This window comes from Mercenaria mercenaria, chromosome 3 (assembly GCF_021730395.1).
Source record: "Mercenaria mercenaria strain notata chromosome 3, MADL_Memer_1, whole genome shotgun sequence".
In the NCBI taxonomy this organism is placed as follows: Eukaryota; Metazoa; Mollusca; class Bivalvia; order Venerida; family Veneridae; genus Mercenaria; species Mercenaria mercenaria.
Window position 1 is genome coordinate 64,771,884 of NC_069363.1, and position 17,851 is coordinate 64,789,734.

The window sequence follows — 17,851 nt, forward strand, 5'->3', positions numbered from 1 at the left end:
AGACATGCGTATATGCATTATTTCAAAGCGTAATTTACGCTAATACGCATCTTATCTGGAGCCCTGGTTTATGTTAAAATTCATTTACAAAACAGAGAAACTTCAAAATGCATGATAAGGGCTGGTCATCAGAAAACTGCTAAGAGGCCACAGCCATTTACATTTGGAAATTCATGTGTGAAAATTGCTGACTCATGGATGACAGAGTTATGGACCGGTCACGAAACTGCGGACGGACTGACAGAAAAGCGCATTCCTATAATCCCCGAAACAGGTTTTCAACCAGTAGGGGACTAAAAAACATTTTTCACTGACTTTTCAAGTTAAGTGGCAACTCTGTATAACCCCCTACCACTTGTGGAGGGGGATTAAAAATAACATTTAAATAGATTTAAATAAATTTCTCATTATAGATATTATACCTTTGGCATTCCCTTTCTGATATCTTTTCCACCAAATTTGCCTCCCATAGGAATATAGCCTGCTGTTGAGACGCTTCCAGCACCATACGTTTCTAACCATTCAGGAACCACTTGTGATGCCTGCAATATAACATGAACAAAATTCCCATGAAGATATTACATGTTTATGAAAAGACGAGTGCTCAAAGCATTATTTAGAAGATGACGCTGCTCACAAGTTTCAAATGTACAGTGCCTGTAAATATGTCATGAAACTGCCCTTACTACATCTTTAACATTAATGTCATTTTTAAAACATAATATTACCATCCGTAATTATTTAATTATTCTAACTATAAGACATTAATCGAGTGCGTTGATAACAAGAGCTGTCCATAAGACAGCCAAGCTCGACTATTCGAAATATTGTCACAGAAGCTGGAAATTATTACCCAAAATGTTAAATATCAAAAGAGTTTTAAGTTCAAAAGGGGACATATCAGAGTTATGGGACTTGATGCTATCAACTAGTTTTATAACCCCGAAGAAACATGTTAAGTTTCAATTCAATATCTGCATTAGTTTTGGGGATAGTAACTTGCATGTAAAACTTTAACCAGAATTTTCTAAGTCCAAAAGGGGGCATAATTTGCTCAAAATACATGTTAAGAGTTATGGAACTTGACCCAGTGAGGTAGGTAATTGATCTAGAAAAAGAATAAATAAGTTCCAAATCTATATGCCTTTTAGTAATAGCTGTATGTACTTGCACGCAAAACTTTAACCAGAATTTTCTAAGTCCAAAAGGGGGCATAATTTGGCCAAAATACATGCCAGAGTTATGGGACTTGACCCAGTGAGGTAGGTAATTGATCTAGAAAAAGAAAAAATAAGTTTCAAATCTATATGCCTTTTAGTAATAGCTGTATGTACTTGCACGCAAAACTTTAACCAGAATTTTCTAAGTCCAAAAGGGGGCATAATTTGGCCAAAATACATGCCAGAGTTATGGGACTTGACCCAGTGAGGTAGGTAATTGATCTAGAAAAAGAAAAAATAAGTTTCAAATCTATATGCCTTTTAGTAATAGCTGTATGTACTTGCACGCAAAACTTTCACCAGAATTTTCTAAGTCCAAAAGGGGGCATAATTTGGCCAAAATGAAGGTCAGAGTTATGGGACTTGGTGCTATCAACTAGTTTTATAACCCCGAAGACACATGTGAAGTTTCAATTCAATATCTGCATTAGTTTTGGAGATAGTAACTTGCATGTAAAACTTTAACCAGAATTTTCTAAGTCCAAAAGGGGGCATAATTTGCTCAAAATACATGTTAGAGTTATGGAACTTGACCCAGTGAGGTTGGTAATTGACCTAGAAAAAGAATAAATAAGTTTCAAAGCTATATGCCTTTAAATGATAGCTGTATGTACTTGCATGCAAAAACTTAACCAAGGTGTGACGCCGACGCCGACGCCAGGGTGAGTAGAATAGCTAGACTATTCTTCGAATAGTCGAGCTAAAAATTTCGAAGGAGACGCATTGTGGCACAAGCCTTACTTAACATGTTAAAATTACCTGTGTAAGGATTTTGACTAGAGCTTTGGCCATTCCAGAGTCGGAATCGTGTGTATAGAATGAAGTGGCTTTTCCTAGATTACCACATCTACCAGTTCTACCAATACGATGGACGTACTCATCAATGGACTGAGGGAGATCATAATTGACTACATGTTTAACAGACGGAATATCTAGACCACGAGCAGCCACAGAGGTGGCTATCAGTATGGGTGCTCTCCCTTTCTTGAAATCTTCTAAAGCCTCCTCTCTTTCCCTCTGCAGTCTGTCCCTGTTTACAAACAATAAACAAACTTTCTGTCTTATCAAACCAAATAAAGAGTTTCAATTAACCCTTACCCTGCTAAATTTCTAAAATGGACTGGTCCATCCTTCAATTTGGGCAATACAATTTATTTTTTGAAGGGGTGTTCACTGAAAATTTACTGACAGAATAGCGAACAGTGCAAACCATGATCTTGTCTGTGCTGTTCGCAAAGGCAAAATCACTTGCCGTTAGCAGGCTAAGGTTAACTGTTGTATGAATATGAAAGTATACCTGGTTTTGTCTGAAATTTACTAGATGGCTTATGTAACTTCTTTTATTTTCTGTCCTTTTTCTTTTAATTATTAAATAAAATTTGTAAGAAATTTGCTATTTCCCACTGTTTTATGCAAACTTTTGAATTTTTATTCGACACAAATCATAATTGTGTTAGAAAAACAGACATACCCATGTATACTGGTTGCAGGGAATCCAGACTGTGACAAATATGATGCCAGGAAATCTGCATTTCTCTTCTGTTCTACAAACACAAGTGTCTTGTCCGAGCCTTAAATAGAAAACAATCCAATTTTTAACTTTGAACCATAATACCTGTAAATGTTCTCCTTTCAAGATGTAACTATATAGATACGTGTAACTTATATTGCTCTTTAAAACTATACTGAAGTTTACAAACCTGACTCACTAAGGATTTCAGTAAGTTTACAAAACCCGACTCACTCAAGGATTTCAGAAAGTTTACAAACCTGACTCACTAAGGATTTCAGTAAGTTTACAAACCTGACTCACTAAGGATTTCAGTAAGTTTACAAACCTGACTAGTTAAGGATTTCAGTAAGTTTACAAACCCAACTAATTAAGGATTTCAGTAAGTTTACAAACCTGACTGGTTAAGGATTTCAGTAAGTTTGTCTCGTTTCTGGAGTCTGTCTACTTCAAATACGTGTTGTGAGACATCAGTGTTGGCACCACCTACAACCCCAACACTCAAAAACAGATAATCATTCAGGTATTCTGAGGCCAACTTCTGTATCTCCTCAGGGAATGTTGCACTAAACATCAAAGTCTGTCGTTCTGTTTTACCCGGCATTCCAAAATCACCAATGATCTTCTTGATTTCCGGACCAAAACCCATATCTAACATTCTGTCAGCTTCGTCTAGAATCAGGTACTTGATCTTCTCTAAGCTCACCTGAAAAAGTTATATTTCAAATTCAACTATACTATTTCAGCATCACTATCAATAAAGTTGGCTTCCATTATTGCATCTGTTTTTGCACTTAGATTATCTTAATTAGTTAATTTGTATTAAAAGTGATTGGTTCACTTCTTTTAATGAAGTGACCTCAAAATTATTTTGATTTTCCTTTGAAATATGTCCCTCCCAACCCCTTTTCTAAAGCACTGAAGGGACTCCTTTTTACAAAAATATTATTTTCTCTGCTTTTGTTTTCTGACTTCCAGAGCAACACTTCAGTATTCAAAACTATTAAATTGAGGTAGAGTAATTTTTTTGCACAAGAACTGTAACCAGTAAATCCTTCAAAGGTCCAAACATTGTTCAAACATTCAGCGCACCTAAGAGTCATGCAACTATCAAATTGTTATTAACCCTTACCCTGCTAAATTTCTATAATGAACTTGTCCATCTTTCAATTTGGACAGTACCATTAACTGTTTAAAGGGGTGCTTACCAAAAAGATACTGACTGATTGGCGAACAGTGCAGACCATGATCAGACTGCACATCTTGGTCTGCACTGGTCGCAAAGGCAGAATCACTTGCCACCAGCTGGCTAAAGGTTAAACAGTCTGGCTTCCATCATGTTCTCAAATATTTGCAACTTTCAACTCTGCCAAGCTATAATGACAAAACTGTCCAAAAATTCACCACAACACCTCTAAAGCAAATACAAGAGCTTGTTTGGATAGTTTTAAATCCATATTTTCTAAGTCTTCTTTACCATCTGAAAGGTATACCTACCTTTCCTTTCCCAAACACATCAATGAGACGTCCTGGTGTCCCTACCAGGATATGGCAACCCTGTTCTACCTGGCGTAGCTGGTACCCAACAGAGGTACCACCATACAATACAACTGGTCTAAGCATGGAACCATGAGCAAATTTCCTGGCATCCATGTAGATCTGTGTAGCCAGCTCTCTAGTTGGTGCCACTACAAGAGCCTGTGGTTCCTGCACTGCTGAGAAAGAACTGCCAGACAAACCATTCTTCATCATTCCCGTTAACGTTGGCAGGATAAAGGCAGCCTAAAATAAAATTGATTAATATTCAGCTAATAATAGATTAATCAGTCACATATACCCCATTTATAAAATGACAGTGATACAAATGATTTTGAATAAAATTTGTATCTGTATGCACTTACAGTTTTTCCAGAGCCAGTCTGGGCACAGCCCATCAGATCTCGTCCTCCCATGATAATTGGTATAGAGTACTTTTGTACTGGTGTCGGTTTCTCGTACTTGGCTTTTCTCACATTGCCCAGGAAAGTATCATAAATTCCTGCATCATCAAAGCTTTGTATACACGGTGGAGCATCTCTACCAGTCACCTCAACAGGGATCTTGTCAAAATTATCAAAGTTTATTCCTTTCTGAATGGACATGAAGATATCCTCTTCATTCTCAGATGGTGTTGGAGGAATATATGGGGGTGGACGTTCTCCATCTAAAATGTTCAATATTTCACATAAGATATTTATATTATTTTTTTTATCAAAATATGGATTAAGTACAAGGTGAGACTATTACAAAAGTTAACTTCTTCAGACTATTAACCACAACAATTTTTGCCTTCTTCTGTTTGTTTTGGGTTTAATGCCATTTTTCAACAGTATTTCAGTTATGTAATGGTGGGCAGTTAAGCTAACTAGTGTTCCTGGATTCTGTACCAGTACAAACCTGTTCTCCGCAAGTTACTGCCAACTTCCCCAGTCAGAGGTAGAGGACGAATTATGTCAGACACAATGTCTTTTATTTAATCATCATGGAGAACATACGTCCTGTCAAGGGATCAAACTCGCGACCCAGAGATCCGTAGTTCTGGGCTCTCCCTATTGAGCCAAACGGGCGGGCTATTTCTGTCTTCAGTTCTCTAACAACAGATGCCATAACCTGTATTTGGAAATTAATTCTAAATGTGAACATAACTTACAAAACTATAAGGCGAAACAGTCCGTAATCGCACTGCCACCCAAACTACTGTTTATTTAAAGAAGACCTTCCAGCACATTTTCTTTTTTCTACAAAGCAGTACCATAATATATTATAACTTTTACCTAATGATATTCCTTTTCCTTCGCCTGCTTTATCAGCATTGGGGCATTCCCTTGAGAAATGGCCTTCTTCCCCACACTTGAAGCAGTTTTTGCTCCCACCTCCTCCACCACCACCACCGACACCGGCTGAAGGGCATTCCCTGGAGAAATGTCCTTCTTCTCCACATTTGAAACATTTTTTATCTCCCCCGCCACCTCCGCTTCCAGCTGTAAAATTATGGATTAATTCGATTAGTATTTAGTATATCGTCCTTCAAATTAACCACCATCATTACTTCTTTAAATTCAACACTCCTATTTTACAGTTTACGTTTTTTTATTTTAATAACAACATTTAAAGGACTCTGAAATTTCAGCAGAACAGGTCTTTTTCCCTTTCTCACTCTTCCTAATTAGTGCACATAGCCATGAAATTATATCTAGCAACATGACCAAGTCTCCATCAAATAGAAAATGATTGGTATTCAAAATTTGGCACTTTCAAACATAATGTACCTATTCCAACCTATCTCTCTATTTATTTCAGTTCCTTTACAATGCAAGTTATAAACTCTCTTAGTCAAATAGAGCAACAGTCATATTTTCAATTAAATACTTATTGTTATGACTGGTTTTAAATTACTTATAAGCTTTCAAATAATCTTAATAGTTTGTTTTACAATCAATAAAGTTTTCTTAATTGTCATCTGTATCAAGGTCACTGTATTTTTATCTGAACCAACTTTATCTTCTCTTCAATAAATTATTTCTGGTGCTCAGCATTTCTGCTGTTAATGATGTTCCAATTAGTGCTAACAATAGACAGCCAGTTTCATTTTACTTCAATTAACCATTGTTTATCTTCTATATATACTGTGTTTATCCTTGAAAATGCACCTGGAGTAAAAAATGCTCAACAATACTTTTGTTAGGATGATAAATTGGAAATTGGTAAACATTTGTTGAACTATGTTATGTTGGACCCCACATATTTGTATTTCTATCAAATCATTTCATTTTTTCTACATCTGCAAAATCTAACATCCAAAATCAAGCCCTTGTAATTATTTTTTTTGCATACTAATTTATAGAAAATGTTCTGTGTGTCACTGGGACTGCTGATCATGTTTATTTCAGTATAAAGATCAACACCGTAACATATGGCAGCATTCAATTTATGTATTTTTTAATATAAGTCTAGTCAAAATCATATTAATTTCCTAGATCACAATAGCTTTCAAAGTGAGATCAATAGTTACTACACCGTATGCTTTACGAGGAATGCCCAAAACTGTCATTGATAGAATATCAGAATGCAGTGATTTTTTTTTTTTTCAAAAAAAAAAAAAAGAGAGAAAAACTGTGGTTTCTGTAGGAAGATTATAGCATGATGAATCCAAAATAAGGGATATCCAATTTCAAACATAGGCCCTGGAATTTCTGAATAACTGTCTTAGTACTAATTTGCAAAAACTTGAATCTTATAAATGAGAAGTATTTAGACTCATAACAATGCATTAACATCTATGTTATCAAAATAATCAAGGATCATTAACACTTGAATCAGCTGTTTATTGCAGTGACACATGTCAGGAATAAACAGCGTGACGTAATTATAGATCGTTAATAGCTATCGAAGTGGTATTTTGAATTGATTTAATGTAATTGGGACTAAAATTTCTTTGGATTTAGTATTGAAACGCCAATTTAAAAAGTTATTCACTTTCTTAAAATTCCAATGGGGAAAAATATAGCTACTTTTGGCTAGGGGAAGCAGATAATCGGCTGCAAAAAAAACGGGAAAAAATAAGTGGAAAAAGGACAAGTGCATCCACAAGGACAAATACAGCATACTGGTGTTAACTGATTATAGCAGCACTAAAACTGATTATAGCAGCACTACATGATAAAATTGCATTAAATGATAAATACCACATTTTTTCTTGCTTGTTTTGAAACAATATAATTGTGTCCATAGGACATGGGTGCTGTCACATACTGTGCCATGCTCTAAACAGCAAAGTTTTTATTAAGAAAGGACCATAATTCTAAAAAAAAATACCCACAGAGAAAAGTCTATTATTTATGGTCATCTTCACATGAAGGCCCTTCAACTATGAAACTTTCAAGTATATCCTTTCAATAGTGTTTTCAGAGTTGGACACGAAAGATTTTTCTCTATATTCTATAGAGCAAAACTACCAAAGGCCATGCCGTAAAAATAATCACAGAAAAAAATCCTTTCTTTATGGTCATCTGCACATCAAGCTTGTTTATCTATGAATGTAAGCCAATCAGTGTGGGAGGAGTAATTGGACACACAAGCTTTTTCTCTATATTCTATATAGCAAAACACTATCAAAGAGCCATAACACAGAAAAAATTCCTTCCTGTATGGTCATCTGCACATCAAGGTTGTTCATCTGTGAAAGTTTGAAGCACATAATAGTGTGGGAGGAGTTGGACATCTAAAATTTCGGGATGCATGTGCGGAGGCATAAAAATATTTGCAAGACAGCAAAAACAAAATTGCCACAAGCCTTTTTCTAAAAAATATTTAAAAAATAGAAAGACCAACAATATTTCAAACAGAAGGTGTCAAACTGATTAAAATAAAAGTAATTCTGCATGCTTATCGTAAAAAAAGTGAACCTTTATACAAAAGACAAAGCTAAACTAACAGCACATTGGCAAGGTCTTTGTTTGGGCTTTACACCTTTTTTCCTCTGCATTTCAGTCACATACTGGCAGCTTCTTAAATTTACCAATGTTCTTGGATTCTGTTCCAGTACCCAGTTAATCTCTAGCAGTATCTGGATAATGTACCAGAGCTGGCCTGTTTTCCACCAATAACCTTACCAGTGTACCTGGATTCTGTACCAGTGCTGGCCTGTTCTCCAGCAGAAACCTAACCAGTATACCTGGATTCTGTACCAGTGCTGAACTGTTTTCCAGCAGAAACCTAACCAGTGTACCTGGATTCTGTACTAGTGCTGGCCTGTCTTCCAGCAGAAACCTACCAGTGTACCTGGATTCTGTACCAGTGCTGGCCTGTTCTCCTGCACAATGCTGGCCTGTTCTCCAGCACAAATCTAACCAGTGTACCTGGATTCTGTACCAGTGCTGAACTGTTTTCCAGCAGAAACCTAACCAGTGTACCTGGATTCTGTACCAATACTGACTTGTTCTCCAGCACAAACCTAACCAATGTACCTGGATTCTGTACTAGTGCTGGCCTGTTTTCCAGCAGAAACCTAACCAGTGTACCTGGATTCTGTACCAGTGCTGGCCTGTTTTCCAGCAGAAACCTAATCAGTGTACCTGGATTCTGCACCAATACTGACTTGTTCTCCAGCAGAAACCTAACCAATGTATCTGGATTCTGTACCAGTGCTGGCCCGTTTTCCATTATTGACCACTTCAGGGAGTATTGACTGGGGCGGTTTTAACCGGGGGCAGTTTTAACCGCCCAACTTGTTCTCAAGTAACTGACCTCCACATGACCTATAAATGACTCCAGACTGCTGCAGAGAATGAATTCCACAACATGGGCCTGCAACTTTCAATTCATACTAGATATAGGCAGCACACACAAACGTTGTTAACACCAGCACCCAATGTGACATTTATATCAACACCTACATATTAAAATTAAACATATCACACCCAGAATGTTATTGTACTTCCAAAACAGGCTTTAATAGCAGAGGATATAAGACATAATAATTATAAGCAACTATAGTTCTACACAGCAACACTTCACCAAACAGCTACAGAGAGGTGCGTAGAGTAAAATAAAATATTTGGAGGTATCTGGTAAATATACTGCAGATCTGTGTGAAACTTACCTGGTAACCAGCCTCTACCACGGCCAAAACCTGGCAACAATAGTATGCAAATAATATATCAAGTGATGGAAGTTTTAATCCGTTATCAGTGTGCTCAGCTGTAAAAACACTCTCATACAGGCAAACATGTTACTCATCAAATTTAAGACCTATAAAGACCTTAGTTAAAAGCATCTGTCTTACATATCCATCGACTGTAAAATTATTTAGTAGTTTTAGAGTTTATTACATATCAAATGGCCACTGAGAACATTACACCCCACTTGCGGATCAAACTCACGACCCACAATCTGTAGATCTGCACATTCCCTATTGAGCTAAGCAAGCAGGCTTTTACAATGATGAAGAAAAGAAGAGCTGTCTCCATAGGATGACATATGCCCCCGATGGCACTTTGAATGAGTATTTATGGCCGATGTTAGAGTTTAGGACCTTTGAGCTACGGACCTGGGTCTTGCGCATGACACGTCGTCTTACTGTGGTACACATTCATGCCAAGTTATTTGAAAATCCATCCATGGATGACAAAGATATGGACCGGACACGCCCATCAATGCACTATCCTTTAACGTCTAAGTGTGACCTTGACCTTTGAGCTACGGACCTGAGTCTTGCGCGCGACACCTCGTCTTACTGTGGTACACATTCATGCCAAGTTATTTGAAAATCTATCCATCGATGACAAAGATATGGACCGGACACGCCCATCAATGCACTATCCTTTAATGTCTAAGTGTGACCTTGACCTTTGAGCTACGGACCTGGGTCTTGCGCACAACGTCGTCTTACTGTGGTACACATTCATGCCAAGTTATTTGAAAATCCATCCATCGATGACAAAGATATGGACCGGACACGCCCATCAATGCACTATCCTTTAATGTCTAAGTGTGACCTTGACCTTTGAGCTACGGACCTGGGTCTTGCGTGCGACACGTCGTCTTACTGTGGTATACATTCATGCCAAGTTATTTGAAAATCCATCCATCGATGACAAAGATATGGACCGGACACGAAAATTGCGAACAGACTGACAGACGGACAGACGGTTCAAAAACTATATGCCTCCCTTCGGGGGCATAAAAAGAAGAAAATTTGAAATGCACATTTTCTTTCTATTCTATCCTATAATAGTTCCACTTCAACCATACACCTGTGGCTTAAATATTTAATCAATATTCCTTTCCTACAGAACCATAGAATCAACTCTAGCTAATCAATCAATTTTAAGTATAAACCTTTTGTTCAACATGGAACAGAGTAAAATAGTCTTATAATGGGATCATTCCTTGATCAAAGTAAACAAAAATTTTTTCAGAACATGTAAAACAGAGGCCTGTTTTTATGGCTGGTGGTATATTCTCTTCCTAGCCAAAATTTTATACCAAACTTGCTTTCTTTACATGATTTTTAAGTGATTAATAGCTCTTTCAGTGGATGTTTTGAAAGTTATGATATTGGCCCTTATAACTGCTTTAACGCATTGGAATTATGTGCAAGATACATCAATACAACTTTCTGTTTTGATCTTTAACCTTCTAAATTTCAACTAGATGCCCACGGGCAACATGTCGAGCCCGCCAGTTGTCATAAGGACTAACAACACCAAGTTTTAATCTTTGACTTCCAAGTATGACCTTGACCTTTGAGGTAGGGGTCTGGGAATTGCATGCAACACTCTGTCTCATTGAGGCAAACATTTATGCCAAATTAAAAATATTTTATGCATGGCAAAGTTACAGCCCAGACAAGCTCTAAAATGACCTTTGACCCCTAAGCGTGACCTTAACCTTTTAGATCGGAGGTTTGCGCACAACACTCTGTCTCATAGAAGTGAACATTTACGCCAAAGAAATAAAGGACTGCTCCATACTTATCAAAGGTATGAACTGGACAAGCTCTAAAATGCCCTATGACCCCTAACTTGACCTTAACCTTTGGGACAGGAACCTGGGGTTTGCACATGACATTCTGTCTCATTGAGTTAAACATTTATGCCAAATATAAACAAGATTCCCCAATGCATGTCAACGTTATGGGCAGGACAAGATCCGACATGACCTTTGGCCTCCACCTGTGACCTTGACCTTTGAGATAGGAACCTGGTGTGTGCACATGACACTCTCCCACTGAGGTTAACATTCATGCCTTACATAAACAAGAGCTCGTAGAACACGAAATGCCCCCCTTGATGCATTCAGTAATTGCACAAGGAACATAAATGACTTGGTCACTGTACACAAAAGTTCTACTGTTCTGGGTCAATGTGACCTTTGACCTATTGACCTCAAAATCTATAGGGGTCTTCTGCTGGTCATGATCAACCTCCCTATTAAGTTTCATGGTCCTAGGCCCAAGCATTCTCAAGTTATCATCTGGAAACCATTAAACTGTTTCGGGTCATTGTGACCTTGAACTTTGACCTACTGACCTCAAAATCGAAAGGGATCATCTGCTGGTCATGACTAACCTCCCTTTCAACTTTCATGATCCTAGGCTGAAGCGTTCTTGAGTTATCATCCAGAAACCGTTTAACTGTTCAGGGTCACTGTGACCTTGACCTTTGACCTACTGATCTCAAAATCACTAGGGGTCTTCTGCTGGTCATGCTCACCCTCCTGTTACCTTTCATGATCCTAGGCCCAAGGGTTCTTGAGTTATCATCAGGAAACCGTTTAACTGTTCTGGGTCACTGTGACCTTGACCTTTGGCCTACTAATCATTAGGGGTCATGACCAACCTCCCTATCAACTTTTATGATCCTAGGCCCAAGTGTTCTTGAGTTATCATCCAGAAACGGTTTGGTCTACATACCGACCTATATCTGCAAAACAATATACCCCTCCTTCCTCGAAGGGGGCATAAGAACAGACAAACAAATCCGGATGGACGCACGCACATACACTGAACAGCCATTTGGACAATTATGTCCGCTTCCGCAAGCGGGCTCAACAACAACAGCTGTCAGTGGACAGCGAGCTCGACTATTCTCAGTGCTTGATAGTATAACATAAGGTATGAGTAAAACTATAACATTACAATAAGCATATTCTAAGTCGAAAAGGGGCCATAATTCAGTCGAAATGCTTGATAGAGTTGCCTCCTCCTTTTTACAAACTGGGGTCATGATGGTTAACAAGTATGCAAAATATCAAAGCAATACCTCAATGGACTTTGAAAATATTTGGGGTGGTACACAAACTTTAACATTTGTGTGACGCTCACGCTCAAGCTAACGCCGACGCGAGTAGGATAGCTCCCCTATTCTTCGCATAGACGAGCTAAAAATGGACTGGTTCATCGTTCAAATTGGGCAATACCATTTATCATTCGCAGTGGTGTTCGCTGAAAACTTACGGACTGAAGGCTAATTTTGGTCTGCACTGGTGGCAAAGGCAGAACCACTTGCCGCCAGCAGGCTAAAGGTTAAAATGACATAGAATCTAGGTAGCATTTCTATGTTGTACATTTATACTGAGGTATAAGTGTGGTACTGGAATGCACTGGCCTCTTTTTGTCACTGTCCAACTATGAAAACCACATGTGGCTTTATAAACACTGGCACTGCGGTCTTACATTTTTTCTTTTTCTTTTGAAAATTTACATTATGCTTCATCTAGAATATAGTTTTCTTTGTACATTAAATTTATGGTGTCATCTTAAAATATTAACGTGACATGCTGTCATTTTCAGAACTGATGTATTCAGAATGTTTCATGTTGATAAACACTAACTTACAACAGTAGTTATTCAGGGCAATGAAAATGCAATTTAAGATTTCATTTAAGTGAACGGAAAACTCGTGAATTTATAAATGTCACTTTAAACACATTGAACATGCGAACAATTTCTTCAGAGATCTAAATAGTTTAATTCTTTATATCTGATTATTATGTGCTGACAATTATCTTTATAATACACTATTATTACCTTTTAGGTTTCAAATGGATCCATTTTCGACATTCCTAGTATAACTGACTGTACCAGGTATGTACCTCTTTCAGTTAATACAGCATAGAGATATATACCTGTCCATGACATAATTTAATTGTTAACAAGAGGACCAAGATGACCCCAGATGGCTCACCTGAGTTTCGCAGCACAAATATATTTCATTAGGCTATGGTTTTTAACAAATATATTTCAGTAGGTCACTCAAAAAGTGATTGTGGGACACTCAGTTCCATACAAGATTATGTCCAAAATACACTCTATATAAAAACTAGAAAATGCTTTTGTAAAAAAGCGCATGTCTCCCCCAATGCAAAGTCCTATAGGAAAGAAGTCAATAGGGGTCAGGAGCGAAAGTCAAAGAGACACTGATGGTTGGCTGCAATAGGGATCATCTACTTGGCATGTCCAGTCATCCCACTAAATTTCAACACTCGAGGCATAGTGGTTCTCAATTCACTGTTCAGGCTCCTGTGACCTTGACCTTTGATCAAGTGACCTCAAAATAAACAGGGGTCATCTACTCTGCATATCCAATCATCCTATTAAGTTTCAACATTGTAGGTCAAGTGGTTCTCAAGTTATTTCCAAAAAATGATTTTACATGAACAGGCAACTGTGACCTTGACCTTTAATTGACTGACCCGAATATCAGTAGGGGTCATCTACTCTGCATGTTCAATCATCCTATGTTTCAACATTCTGGGTCAAGTGGTTCTCAAATTATTGATCGGAACTGGTTATCAATGTTCAGGCCCCTGTGACCTTGACCTTTAACGGAGTGACCCCAAAAACAATAGGGATCATTTACTCTGCATGAACAATCATCCTATGAAGTTTCAACATTCTGGGTCGAGAGGTTCTCAAGTTATTGATTGGAAATGGTTTTCCATATTCAGGCCCCTGTGGCCTTGACCTTTAACAGAGTGACCCCAAAATCGTTAGGGGTCATCTATTCTGCATGACCAATCATCCTATGAAGTTTCATCATTCTGGGTCAAGTGGTTCTCAAGTTACTGACCGGAAATGGTTTTCAATGTTCAGGCCCCTGTGACCTTGACCTTTAATGGAGTGACCCCAAAATCGATAGGGGTCATCTACTCTGCATGTACAATCATCCTATCAAGTTTCAACATTCTGGGTCAAGTGGTTCTCTAGTTATTGATCGGAAATGGTTTTCAATGTTCAGGCCCCTGTGACCTTGACCTTTGATGGAGTGACCCCAAAATCAATAGGGGTCATCTACTCTTTATGACCAATCATCCTATGAAGTTTCAACATTCTGGGTCAAGTGGTTCTCTAGTTTTTGATCAGAAATGGTTTTCAATGTTCAGGCCCCTGTGACCTTGACCTTTGACGGAGTGACCTCAAAATCAATAGGGGTCATCTACTCTTTATGACCAATCATCCTATGAAGTTTCAACATTCTGGGTCAAGTGGTTCTCTAGTTATTGATCGGAAATGGTTTTCAATGTTCAGGCCCCTGTGACCTTGACCTTTGACGGAGTGACCCCAAAATCAATTGGGGTCATCTACTCTTTATGACCAATCATCCTATGAAGTTTCAACATTCTGGGTCAAGTGGTTCTCTAGTTATTGATCGGAAATGGTTTTCAATGTTCAGGCCCCTGTGACCTTGACCTTTGACGGAGTGACCCCAAAATCAATAGGGGTCATCTACTCTTCATGATCAATCAACGTATGAAGTTTCAACATTCTGGGTCAAGTGGTTCTCTAGTTATTGATCGGAAATGGTTTTCAATGTTCAGGCCCCTGTGACCTTGACCTTTGACAGAGTGACCCCAAAAACAATAGGGGTCGTCTACTCCAGCAGCACTACAACCCTATAAAGTTTGAAGGTACAGGTCAAATGGTTCTCCAGTTATTGCTCGGAAATGAAGTGTGACGTACGGACGGACAAACGGACAGGGCAAAAACAATATGTCTCCTGGGGGAGACATAATAAGCCCAGCACATTACAGCCATGGGTTTCAGTGATCAGGTCAGCCATCCATGATAGAAGTTACCCCATGAACATTTCTACAAAGTCAGTAAAATAATGAACTCTGGCGGGAATTTCAAACCAAGATTTTCCAATGTACACAGAGCCTCTTAAGTGCAATTAGGTGGGCCCATTTGAAAAACAAGATTTCACAAACATTTTGACATGTTTTATAATTCCTAACTCATTCAGGAAATTTTTCAATGTTTTGACCAAGTGACCTAGTTTTTATTCAAGTGACTCAGTTACAATGCACCCTGATTTTGTGACTCCTGGTTACAAGGGAGATAATTACCTAAGTAAGAACTGCTTCTATTTCAAATTTTTAATGAAATTTTAACATGTTACCACCAAGCAAAGAAAATGTTTATATAATTTACAGAAAGTTTCCAATAAATAGAAAACTAGGCTGCTAGTAAGCATGGCCAATGCAGTTATCATGAATAATGCTGCTTGTATCAGTCTGTTTTTACGTACAAAAATTTGAAGTTTTATAACAGCAAATTATTTTGCAAACAGAAAATGACATGAAAAACATGTACTGCAACTTAGACTGGATAATTTCACATCATGTACCTGATATATGCCTTGAGTGTGCTTGCAAGGGAAATATATGGGTCAATCCTAATTATACAAATGTCTCCCAAAATAAACATCGTGAATATTATCCATCTAATGTACAAGATGATAAATGTTAAGATGATACAAACCATTGGGACATTCTCTCGAGAAATGACCGCTTTCTCCACACTTAAAGCATCCATCACCTTGAGGAAACAAACAATGACTGATGATTCAATGCAAAACTGAACTTTATTAGCATGAGATATACAGATATGACATAGACTCCTCAAAACGTGTTATTTAAATGACAACATGAGCAATGATGAGAACATAGTTCCAATTTAACACGCACATGCGAAAAGTCCAACGCTGCTTCTGTACAAACAAGACTTCAAATGAATAACAATGTTTGCAAAGCACAAAAGTCCCTTCCAGGACATTGTCAGTTGTGTCAAGGAAGCACATTTTCAAATTGAAACTTCACCAAGAAACTACATATTCTCTACGTAAACCTATCTAAGAGGGATGTCCCAATAAATCATAACTCTGCCAATAAACCATTTAATTGCATCCGATTGAAATTATCTTAACACACGGATACTTTGTGATTCAGAACTAAAATGACTTATCAAAAGTTTTATGAAAAAATATTTTGAGGGTTTTTAGGTTGATATAATATAGCTGCGCAACGTAAGCCAACAATAAAATCGTCATCTAAGTGAAAAAGGTGCTGTCAATTTCCACTAAACGCCGACTAACATTAGGTACTCATCGATCCATGCCATAAATTTCAAACAAGTGGAATGAAGTATTTGCATGCAATACAAGTCCTACTGGAAGGAACCCAATTTCTCACGCAGTTACAAATGAACTGATTTGTCATGAGTTTAGAAAAATATTGACCTAACATTTACAATAAATATATCAAAGCACTTGGATTAAATTTGCATATAAAAGTCAGTTTTCATTTGGATATGTTTTTGGCCGATTTACAGATAGTTATACAAAAGTTATTTAAGTAACAACAAAGTGAATTAATCCTAAAAAAAAAAAAAAAAATCATAAAATGTAAGCCACAAGAAATCTTTACCAGTAGAGATAGACCAAAAACACCTAAATATGATGTACAGCTGTGTACAAAAAGTGTCATGATTTTTCCTAAAGCAGTAATAAAAAGTTACAATGTAATCTATTTATAGTAACAACAAAGGGACGTAATTCTAAAAAAGTGTGCCTTATGGTGGTGAACATTTGTGCCAAGTTACATCAAAATCTCTCCATGCATGAAGAAGAAATGCTCCGGACAAAGTCATTCTTGAATTTGACCTCTAAGTATGACCTTGACCTTAGTCCAAGCGACCAGGTTCTGGCGCAGGACAATTTGTCTTATGGTGGTGAACATTTGTGCCAAGTTACATTAAAATCCCTCCATGCATAAAGAAGAAATGCTCCAGACAAAGTCCTTCTTGAATTTGACCTTTGACCTCTAAGTATGACCTTGACCTTTGAGCAAGAGCTCCGGGATTTGTGTATGACACGTTGTCTCATCATGGAGAATATCTGTGCCAAGTAATATTGAAATCCCTTAATGAATGACAGAGTTATGGACCGGACACTATATAGACCCTGTTCATGCCATGTTAACATTTGACTACTAAGTGTGACCTTGACCTTTGAGCTAGGGGTCTGAAAGTTGTGCACGACACATCATCTTATTATGACATACAATTTTGCCAATTGATATTAAAATCCCTTCATGGATGAGAGAGTTATGGACCGGACAGGAAAAAAGCCCTGTTGACCTTTGACCTCCAATTGTGACCTTGACCTTTAAGTTAGGGGTGCAGGTTTTGCGCAAGACACATCGTCACATCATGGGGAACATTTGTGTCAAGTAATATTAAAATCCCTTCATGGATGAAAGAGTTATGGACCGGACAGGAAAAAAGCCCTGTTGACCTTTG

At 37.8% G+C, this 17,851-nt stretch overlaps 1 protein-coding gene across 4 annotated transcripts in view; it reads right to left on the bottom strand.

Moving 5' to 3' along the window:
* LOC128555684 (uncharacterized) overlaps window positions 1–17,851 on the bottom strand; it is a 48,681-nt gene that overhangs the window by 3,661 nt on the left and 27,169 nt on the right. Inside the window, exons 6-14 of one of the 4 annotated variants that reach the window (XM_053538777.1) lie at window positions 16,034–16,090; window positions 9,371–9,400; window positions 5,544–5,750; window positions 4,632–4,933; window positions 4,228–4,512; window positions 3,127–3,436; window positions 2,692–2,791; window positions 1,980–2,250; window positions 423–542 (exon numbers count right to left, since the gene is read on the bottom strand). In XM_053538777.1, the coding sequence (XP_053394752.1) occupies window positions 423–542; window positions 1,980–2,250; window positions 2,692–2,791; window positions 3,127–3,436; window positions 4,228–4,512; window positions 4,632–4,933; window positions 5,544–5,750; window positions 9,371–9,400; window positions 16,034–16,090 (1,682 nt within the window). The remainder of the gene's footprint in view (window positions 1–422; window positions 543–1,979; window positions 2,251–2,691; window positions 2,792–3,126; window positions 3,437–4,227; window positions 4,513–4,631; window positions 4,934–5,543; window positions 5,751–9,370; window positions 9,401–16,033; window positions 16,091–17,851) is intronic. The other 3 variants (XM_053538779.1, XM_053538778.1, XM_053538780.1) reach the window with 3 other exon arrangements.